The sequence below is a fragment of the Lithobates pipiens genome, unplaced genomic scaffold (assembly GCF_037356315.1).
Source record: "Lithobates pipiens isolate NorthernLeopardFrog02 unplaced genomic scaffold, aLitPip1_a1.2 Scaffold_27, whole genome shotgun sequence".
In the NCBI taxonomy this organism is placed as follows: Eukaryota; Metazoa; Chordata; class Amphibia; order Anura; family Ranidae; genus Lithobates; species Lithobates pipiens.
In genome coordinates this window covers 155,759,957-155,770,783 of record NW_027507788.1, presented here as the reverse complement: position 1 = coordinate 155,770,783, position 10,827 = coordinate 155,759,957, and the positions used below count along the sequence as shown (strand labels likewise).

At 42.1% G+C, this 10,827-nt stretch overlaps 1 protein-coding gene across 1 annotated transcript in view; it reads right to left on the bottom strand.

Moving 5' to 3' along the window:
• Positions 1-1,515: 1,515 nt before the first annotated feature.
• CLCN6 (chloride voltage-gated channel 6) overlaps positions 1,516-10,827 on the bottom strand; it is a 62,094-nt gene continuing 52,782 nt past the window's right edge. Inside the window, exon 23 of the mRNA XM_077457733.1 lies at positions 1,516-4,733. Coding sequence (XP_077313859.1) covers positions 4,653-4,733 — 81 coding nt within the window. The 3' untranslated portion in view covers positions 1,516-4,652. The remainder of the gene's footprint in view (positions 4,734-10,827) is intronic.

The following is a 10,827-nucleotide window of genomic DNA, read 5'->3' as shown; positions in this document are numbered from 1 at the left end:
TAGATTCAGGCTAGTAGCCAATAGCTTTGATGTAGGAATTTGATCTGAGCATGCGTGGCACTTGGTCCGATCAAAATGCTCTACACATGATCGGATTAGGTCCATCCGGCCCAGTTGGTCGGGAAATATTTCCAACATGTTGGAAATTTGGATCGGACGGAATCAGTCCGATGCATACCACAGTCGGATTATCTGACGACGCGGTCCGATAAGACTCATTCCGACAGATTCTCCGACCGTGTGTACAAGGGCTTAGGGATGTCAGCAGAACGTCATCTCCTTCTCTTAGCTCTGGTGAATATTCCCAAAAGGAAAAGGCTCTTGAAAAGGGAACAGCCCATTGTCTTTAGTAAATCAACCCCTCTGGTGTAGTCTACCCCAACACTTCTGATCCTATTTGTAACCCTTTCGCTGCCAGGTCCATACATCATACGGACCTGACAGCGGGGGCTTTTACATGCATTTCGGTGGCTAGAGATCAGCTCTCACAATCCACTGGGATTCTGTGTAAATTTGACAAGCAGACTCTTGCCTGTCAGGAGGAAGCATTGAGGTGACATACCCCTGCTAACAGCCCCCGTTCTACATTGCATTACAATCAGTGTAGCATAAGTGAGACCCTGGATATCATTTAAAAGAACCAGTCTCCAAAAAAAACATGACATAGGGGGACTCTTTTTTTGTTTTGTTTTTTAATAGTAAAAAAAAAAAAAAAAAAAAAATTTACATTCAAGTACATAAAATCCCCCCCAAACTTTTTTTTGAGGCCCCACATCCTTACATATACATATGCATAAAGGTAAACGCACTCGTCTGGGCACATTTCTATATCTCTGCGCAAGTCAGAGAGAGTGTAATATTTCTAACAGCAGACCTCCTCCGTAGAACCAACCAGATGACCTATAGAGGGCTTTAAAAAAGTGTCACCTATGGAAAATTTAGGGTACTGAAGTTTGTCACCATTTGGCAAGTGCACACAAAAATGTAAAGGTTTGACATGTTAGGCATCCATTTACTCAAAAGCAACCCCCTCTTATACTTTACTAAAAACGGGGCAATTTATTACGTTTGTGTGCCCTAAAACTAACTTTAAGCCCCATACACACCATCAGATTTTCTGACGATTTTTGTCTTCAGATTTACCAAAACCATATAATATGAAGTCAAACCTTAGGAGTTTCAATGTGTATGCAATCAGGCAGGCCCTTGCACTACATGTTTTTGGTAAAACTGAAGACAAAAATCAGCAGAAAACTCCGATAGTGTGTATGGGGCTTTTGTGTATTTTTTACTGAAATTATGTATTTCCAAGACCTTAATGATAATATCTTGTGACATAAAAAATTGGAACTACCACCATTTTATTCTTTAGGGTGTCTGCTTTCAGAAAATACAGTGCTTCGCAAAAGTATTCGCCCCCTTGGCATTTTTCGTGTTTTGTTGCCTCACAACCTGGAATTAACATGGATTGTTTAAGGATTTGCATAAATTTAATTTACAGAATATGCCCACAACTTTGAAGATTTTTATTTATTTTTTATTGTGAAGGAAAACAACAAATAGGACAAAATAACAGAAAAATTCAATGTGCATAACTACTTATACCCATAAAGTCAATACTTTGTAGAACCAACTTTTGCGGCTATCACAGCTCCAAGTCACTTTGGATAAGTCTCTATGATCTTGCAACATCTTACCACTGGGATTTTTGCCCATTCCTCCTTGCAAAACTGCTCCAGCTCCTTCAAGTTGGATGGTTTGCACTTGTGAATAGCAAACTAAGTCTGACCACAGATTTTCTATTGGATTGAGGTCTGGGCTTTTACTAGACCATTCCAAAACATTTACCCCTTAAACCCTTCAAGTGTTGCTTTAACAGTGTGTTTGGGGTCATTGTCCTGCTGGAAGGTGAACGATTCTCTTTCCTAGCCTCAAATCACACAGAGTGGTACAGGTTTTGCTCAAGAATATCCCTGTATTTAACACCATCCATTTTTCCTTCAACTCTGACCAGTTTCCCAGTCCCGACTGCTGAAAAACATCCCCACAGCATGATGCTGCCACCACCATGTTTTACTGTGGGGATGGTGTTCTTTGGGTGATGTGACGTGTTGGCTTTGCACCAGACATAGCGGTTTCTTTGATGGCCAAAAAGTTAAATTTTAGTCTCATCAGACCAGAGCACCTTCCTCCATACATTTTGGGAGTCTCCCACATGCCTTTTCTCAAACTCAAAACGTGCCATTTTGTTTTTTGCTGAAAGTAATGTCTTTCTCCTGGCCACTGTGCCATAAAGCCCAACTCTATGGAGCGTACGGCTTGTTGTCATCCTATGTACAGATACTCCAGTCTCTGCTGTGGATCTCTGCAGCTCCTCCAGGATTACCCTAGCTCTCTGTGCTGCTTCTCTGATTAATGCCCTCCTTGCCCAGTCAGTGAGGTTTGGTGTGCGGTCGTCTCTTGGCAGGTTTGCTGTTGTGCCATGTTCTTTCCATGATAGATTTGATGGTTTTCCTAGGGATCAAAATTTGTTTTGTTTTTTTATAACCTAACCCTGACTTGTACTTAAAAACATTGTCCCTTACTTGTTTGGAGAGTTCCTTGGTCTTCATGGCAGCGTTTGGTTAGTGGTGCCTCTTGCCTATGTGTTGCAGCCTCTGGGGCCTTTCAAAAAAGGTGTGTATATGTAATGACAGATCATGTGACACTTAGATTGCACACAGGTGGACATCATTTCACTAATTATGTGACTTCTGAAGGTAATTGGTTGCACCAGAGCTTTTTATGGGCTTCACAACAAAATGGGTGAATACATACGCACATGCCAATTATCAGTTTAATTTCTGAAAACTAGTTTCATGTATATATTTTTCTAATTTTACTTCACCAACTTAGACTAATGTGTTCTGATCCATCACATATAATTCAGATTTAAAAAATGTTGAACTTTAGGCTGTAATGTAACAAAATAGGTAAAAAGCCAAGGGGGGGGGTAAATACTTTTCAAAGGCACTGTACATGTTTTGGGAGTTTTATGCGATCTTCAGCCCTAAAACGATTCTTTAATGGCAGCGAAAGGGTTAAAGCAGAGCAGGGAAAGACCAGGACCTCAGTGATGTTTTTATGTCCATGCCTTCTGGTTCTGATGATCCCATTTTACCTCACATTGTGTACTGGTATCACAAGGACAGGAAGTGAGGGGAAACACTCCAAAGGAAACAGAAAAAAAAAAAAAAAGACGGATTTAGTGACTCCAGGCTATATCTAAAATTTAAAGTGATGTGTTTTGGGACCTAGGTATGAATTTGAAAAACGTAGACCAAACCTCCTGCGTCATCCAATCACTGAATGTCTGGAAGTCCAAATGCTCTTTTCTTTGGGGGTGGACATCATGCAACATTAATGTAGGACTCTGCAGGCCTCAAATAAAAGCAGCATTTTCCTTTTCACATTAGTAGAGGGAATGTTTGTTCTGTGTCTCACCTTCAATTCTACACCCAAATAGCAAATGATAAAAGAAACAATTCTAAAAACATCCTGATGGAGGAATCCATTTTGTAGGAGCAGAAATCCACCAAAATGCAAACCCGTTTGCTCTGAGTTTTCTCAAGTTTTTTTTATAAATACTACATTTTTGTCTGCAAAGTCAACACTTTTGAAGGGAAAAACCAGCCCAGGCATTGGGAGAAATGACTAATTAAGTACCAAAATCATATCCTTGAAGGCTTAATTTACACTTGTGGTACACAGTGGTTGTTAAGACACATTAGAACCTTCTCAAGGCCTGGCAAATACCTTCTGAAAAACAGGTCACTCTATAGCGCCTTAACTGTTCAGCACCGCTATATCAACCTACATCGGCATGTAATGATGCCACCACGGTTAAAAATGAACTACTATGGGAATGTTACATGACAGGCAGCTGGGATAAGAAGCGGGCACAGCAGCCACTAGTCTTACATACAGGATATTAGGGACACTGAGCCCTGTAAGTGCTGCATTCAAAGCTGAACAGAAATTTTAAATCTGTATTATTATAAATGTCAGCTTCTACCTTTTAACAAATGGCATCAATGCCTGATGCCATTTGTTAAAAGGTAGAAGCTGACATTTATAATAATAATAATAATAATAATACAAATTTAAAATTTCTGCTGGAAGTTCAGCTTTAACATCAGAGGTGACAGGCAAACGGACTGACGTTTAGAGGACAAGCTTTTATAAGTAACACAGGATGGATTCCCATGGAGGGCAGCAGCTTCACTTTAACTGAATGAACTAAAGAAAAAAAATTCAGTCCATATTGACTATAAAGACACAGCCTACCAGCGGCTCTTCTAGATGGACAAGAAACTAGTAGGACTAGGACGGACATACGTACAACACAAAGCATATGTTACAGTCTGACTGGTCCTTCTTTTGTTCTCATGCGGCCTCTTCTTAGGACAAATAGCGGCATAGCATAGCCTTAGCTCAGGAGGTAACCGGAGATATAGAAAAAGGAGATGGCCGGCGCTGGAGACATTACCAGGAATCCCTCTTCAGCCGGGTAGAACCCCAATACAAGGCCTTATAAATCATAATCGTCTATTTCAGGCCAACTTCCAGGGTTAAGCTCCTTGATGAGTTCAAAGGTTAAGGGGAAGGCTGGATCAGGAGGTCATATGGTGCTGCCTGAGGCGGGCTTGGAGGAATTCGTGCGTTAAGTTGTGTCGTGTAATTATGCCAACAATCTTAAAAAAAAAAAAAAAAACAAACACACAGAGCATTAAAAATCTATTATATAACCCCAGCAGGCTTATGCTGAACTGCTTCTAAAATAAAAGCAAGTGTTTGCTGCCACCTACTGTATGTTACAAAGTACAGCAACAAAAAACAAACCCAACAAAAAATGCTCAATTAATAAGTGCAGTAACAAATGTCCATTAAAAAAGTGCCTATATAATAAAAATGAGAAAAAAAATAGCCCAAAAAAAAAAGTAAAATTATATTATATTATATATATAAAAATTATTATATGTGTGTAAACACTCTTATAATGCTGCCAATTTATAAACCTCAATAGCCCAAAAAAAAGGTGAAATATCAATATTAGTCCAATAATTATCCACAGTAGTACAAACGATTAACTCAAAATGATAAATGAAGTGCTGTAACAAACGTCTATAAGTGTCAAAAGTAGTGCTTTACTTCTCACTGAAGATGACACACCAAATATGGTGGATATTTGGTGTCATCTTCAGTGAGAAGTAAAGCACTACACATTTGTTACAGCACTTATTAATTTATCATTTTGAGTTAATTGTTTGTACTACTGTGGACTAGTACCTATATTTCACTTTTTTGGGGCTATTTAGGTTTATAAATTGCCAGCATTATAAAAGTGCTTACACACAAAAAAATGTATATATATATATATATATATATATATATATATATATGTAAGGAGATTCCATAATACATTGCGTTATTGATTGTTGATTCTGATTATTGCTTTTACCCTGGAGATATATTGCTTATATCAATACAATACAAATCAATACAGGATTGCTAATCTGCTTAAGTAATTTAGAAAAACTTTAACTTGATACAATTTAGAAAATCTATCTCATGATAGTATTGCTTAATACTGAATTATCTCATGATCATGTCTATCTATTTCTGTAAAAATGTCTTTGTTTCAGGACGCATCTGTTTGTGGTTTTCCTCTCTGTACACTGTTACTGGGTATGGAAAGGCTAGACTTGGTTTTTAGGAAGTTGTGGCTGGCACGTCATGGTCAGCAGACGGTAACAGAAAGTATGAAGTCATTGAACTGGAATAAGCTTTGAAATACAGAGGTTAAGATTGAGGTCACAAGACATTAATAATGTGCTAATGAATATTAATGTGTATAATTTTGATTGGTCCCCAAAATTGGGGCAGAGTCTTGTAAAAATAGTATAAAACGGCAAAACCAGAATTAAAGATTGTAACCATTTCAGCATCACAATTGTGTATGAGTCATTGGTTATCTCGCCGGCGAGGACTTCCACTGAGCCATCTCCAAGAGCCTAGGCCACAAGGAGAAGTCGGGCGACCTAACAGTTTGGTACCAGAAGTGGGGTCTGGTGTTTGTTTGAACAGGTAAGACACATTCTGCTCCTTTTTACCTATTTTTGGTGAACTGGTGTTGGTGCTTGCCTTGTTCAAATAACCTTGTATATCCACCCACTTACATAACTGTGCCTTCGCAACGGGCTAGGCTGGCCCCTTGGAAGGTTAGAGGGGCTCGCAGGTATTTTGGTTTTTTTTTAGAGTAGTCTGACTAGGCTGGTCTGACTGTATTGAGTATGTTAGGTAGAGGTAGAGGTATATATAATAAGTGTGTTTAAAACTCGGGAAGTATAGGATACGCCCGCAGTATAAGGAGTGGCTGAGTGGACGCCCAATCTTTTTGGGGGAAATATAGTGCACTTATAATAACATGTTGATATAATGTAAATTTGTTTGGCCATTGTATATATATATATGATTTTGCTTGTTTTTCTTTTAGGTACCACCGTAAGTATTTAGGGTGTATAGAGAATTAGAGATAAGTGTATGGTATATATATATGTATGACAACTGAATGTAAAGTATTGCATTGATTTGAAGGGTTTTATTAAGGCATTACACATATATGCACTAAATGAACAACATAAATCAGGAACCCGATTGTAGTGAGATAGCGCCCGCCTGCCCACGTTGCACCTTTGGTTTACTGTTCCTTAGTGTTGACAGGACGTGGATCCTGCTAACTACTAGACCAACTGGGTTCTCATACCGACTTGGTGCAAGGGGAGTATATCCTACCACGAGGAGGGGTTTCCTATACCGAGTACTGAGGGTTAACCTTCATAGCTATATCAGCCCCACAGCAATAACAGACGAGGGGACATATTCACAAGTCAGGGAACAGATTATAGCACAAACAGGTTGCTTTCATCTCTGTCCCTGTACTAGACACACCCTACCAAGGTTATTAGATGGGGAATTCTGCAGCAACCCAGACCACGGCCAACCCATCCCCCTATGAGTATGTTAAAAACACACTACCGGGGCCACAGGTAGAACCTTTTTGGACACAGGTCAGAGAACGGTGCCAACAGCTGGGAATACATGACCCAGGACCACTAGGTCCCTGTTCAGAGGATGAATGGAAAGAGGTGAGCAAGGTGTGTCAGGTGCACAAGCACTCTTATCCACCTGGGAAATGGGAAGACACCCAGTACATGAAAGATTGTTACAAAACATGGAATAAATGCTTAGCCAAGTACAAAACAAAGTATGTAACTAAAGTCCCCACAGTAAAGCCTGTAAACTCACCCGCCCTATCTCAGCAACCTGAGGCACCACCACCCCCCCCTTATGTGATGGTTAAACAGGAAGATGGAACATTGGGTCCATGTCTTCAGCTGTATCCATCTTTAGACTCAGCAGTGTTGGCCACCATAGTGTATGGGGCAGCTGATCAGGCACAAGTTACACGATGGGAAAACGAAAGTAGAAGCAGGAAAGAAGAAGTCCGGACAGAAGGTATAGAAAGTAGGGAAGAAGAGAGGATTAGAAAAATGGAAAGGGAATTAGAAGAGAAGTTAAAAGAGCTTAGAGAAAGAAAGGAGGAATTAGAGCAGAAAATGTCTAGAAGGGAGGAAGAGCTGGAAGAGTACAAAAGAGAGCTGGATAAGAGGGAAGGTGAGATGAGGGAATATTCTGCGATAACTAAGGAAGAAAGGGATGGAAAGACCCTGAAAGAGGGGGAAGAGGAAGGAGTCGGGAAGTTGAGCCCCAGGGAAAAGGAATGGGAGGAGAAACAGAAAGAATTTAATAAGAGACAGCAGGTAGAGGAAGAAAGAATACAGAGGAAAAGGGAAGATTTAGAGGCATACGAAAGGAAACTAGAGAAAGAGGCAAGAAGGATTGAGGAGGCCAAGGGAAAGATAATTTCACAGCCATCCACCACACTCAGAAGCCAAACGAAATCGGCCATAAGCCAGAAACCCCCACAGGAGGAAAGGGATCCTTAGTATAATTGACCCTGACAGTCCAGAAGGGCATCCCGTGGAGGCCTTATGGACAGCCCACATAAAGGAAGATAAAGATTGGGTATCTTTTTGGAAAGGCATGGGGAATCACTGGTCTACTATATACAAGGGTTCATCCGCACTCCAGGAACTTATCCTAGCAAAACAGGGACCAAAGGAAAAATTCTATGAATTTTGTACCCGGGTGTATGGCTTGTGGAAAGCAATAGATAACGCCAACCCCCAATTGTTCACCTCCACCATTATGGCTGGTGGCGATACGAAGGTGACACAGCTGCTTAAATTCACTAATCCAAAGTGGGCAGAACAAGCCCCAGATGAATTTATGAAGGATACTAGATCACGAGAAACATCAGGGGTATTTGAGCAGAAGGGTGGCATTTTTCCCTCCCTGACACCAACCCAGACTCCGCCCACCCACATAATGACAATGCAACCTTATCCACCAATGCAATCTTATCCCCCAGATCAGGCTTACCCACCAGACAAGGGATGCTTTAACTGTGGGGAACTGGGACACTGGAAGTCCCAATGTCCCTACAGAATTGGAACAAACGCTCAGAGAGGAAGAGGTAGGAATCTAAACACCACCGCCCCACATTGCCTTCAGGATATCAGGTATCCTCACCCACCACAACCCCAATACCAGCCTCAGCCTCATAGACCACCCCCACGCATCCCGATGCAGTGGCCATCCGCTCGGCGGACCCCACAATAGGGATGCCAAGAGAATGTCCCGTCCCTCAGCCTTGTGTGTTATAATCCATCGTGGAAAAGTCTTCCGCAGGTACTATTGCGGGTAGACAAACACCTGATATGTCTATTATTAGATTCAGGGGCTACATTCAGTAGTTTGAATGATGCCATATATGACACACCGCACTGTACTGAGGGAAACTCTATTGGTATAAATGGGACATCAATTACCCACCCCATCACTCCACCATTGCCCGTGGCTACTCCAGAAGGGCAGGAACTATGTACCCAGAGTTTTGCTGTCCTTGTGGATTGTCCAGTATCTTTAATGGGGAGGGACCTACTCTCAAAACTGAATATCACCATTAAATTTGACAGAGGGGGCTCCCTCACTGCCAGCTCACCATTTTGCGATTTACATGCTCCAAAGAGACACACTTACAGGGGACTCTTTGCATCATTACCACCCACTCTAGAAACACATGCCATATGGGCAGAAAACAAAGGGAGTGTGGGTTTTATTAACTGTACACCTTACACACCACAAATGCGTCCAGACGCCAAAGTACAATATCATAAGCAATACCCCCTGCCACTCGAAAAAATTGAAGGCATCACACCATTAATTGATGATTACATAGCAAAAGGGATTCTGAAACACATTATAAGCCCCTGGAATACACCAATCTACCCTGTGAAAAAGGCGAATGGGGAGTGGAGGCTTGTACAGGACCTAAGGGCCGTCAACAAGCAGGTTATACCTCTGCCACCTTTGGTGGCAGATATTTCTTTCATTTTTTTGAAAATACCTGCTGATTCCCTTTGCTACACAGTAGTGGACCTGGCAAATGCATTTTTTAGCATCCCGATCGATGAAGGGGTATTGCCCATGTTCTCGTTCTCATGGGGGTGGGGAAAAAAGGCTCAGCAGTTGACCTGGTCAAGATTACCGCAGGGGTATGTGGACAGTCCGGCAGCCTTCTCCATGGTCCTTAATGAGACAGTTAAGTCATGGACTGCTGAGCGCGGGTCGGTACTAATACAGTATGTGGACGACTTGCTCCTGTGCAGTCGATCTGCTGAAGATTGTGCGGTCGATTCCACATCTCTGTTACATCACCTGGCCAGGTCTGGCCACCTAGCATCGCGGAAGAAGATACAATGGTGTCAAAGTCAGGTAGAATACCTGGGATGCATTTTGAAGGAGGGAACCAGGCTAGTATCCCCCAAACGTGCCGCAGCCCTGCAGGCTCTCAGTCCTCCGAGAGACAAAGCAACCTTGCTGTCATTCTTGGGCGCAATCGTATATTGCCGCCAATGGATCCCAGATTGTTCATATTATGATGGCATTCTGAGGGAGGCTACCTTATCCACCGCCCCAAAGACAATAGATTGGACAACAGAAAGGCTCCATGCTTTTCAGGCCTTGTTAAAAAGTCTGACTCAGGCCCCCGCCCTGGGATTGGTAGAATATGGCAAACCTTTTCAATTATACTGTGTGGTGTCGAGAAATTCTTTTGCTGCGGTTTTGACACAGCAACATGGAACCGGGTACCGGCCAGTCTCCTATCTCTCAAAAAAGTTGCCTACCCAAGTACAAGGGATGCCATCTTGTTTACAAAACCTTGCTGCTTGTGCAATGGCAGTTCAAGAAGCTAACAAATCAGTATTAGGCCATGAGCTGACTCTCTACACTACTCATTCAGTGACTCACCTCCTGCAAAACATGAACACGCAGCATATGACAGCACAAAGGCTTAGTGGGTATGAGATCACACTTCTGAATACTGATAACCTCACCCTCAAACACGCACCACCAAGTAATCCCACTGTCCGCCTTTTGCATTCTTTGCTCAGGCTGCCACGAGACCCTGATCAGAAACACAATTGTGTTGAACAGGTTGCAGCAATAACCAGCCCTCGCCCAGATCTCACTGATATTCCCCTGCCAGGAGTACAGGACGTCTTCATAGATGGCAGCTGCTCCCGCCCCTCTGATGCAACATTCCTGACAGGGTACGCCATTGTCCAACTCCCTGATGTGGTGTTGGAAGCAAAAGCTTTA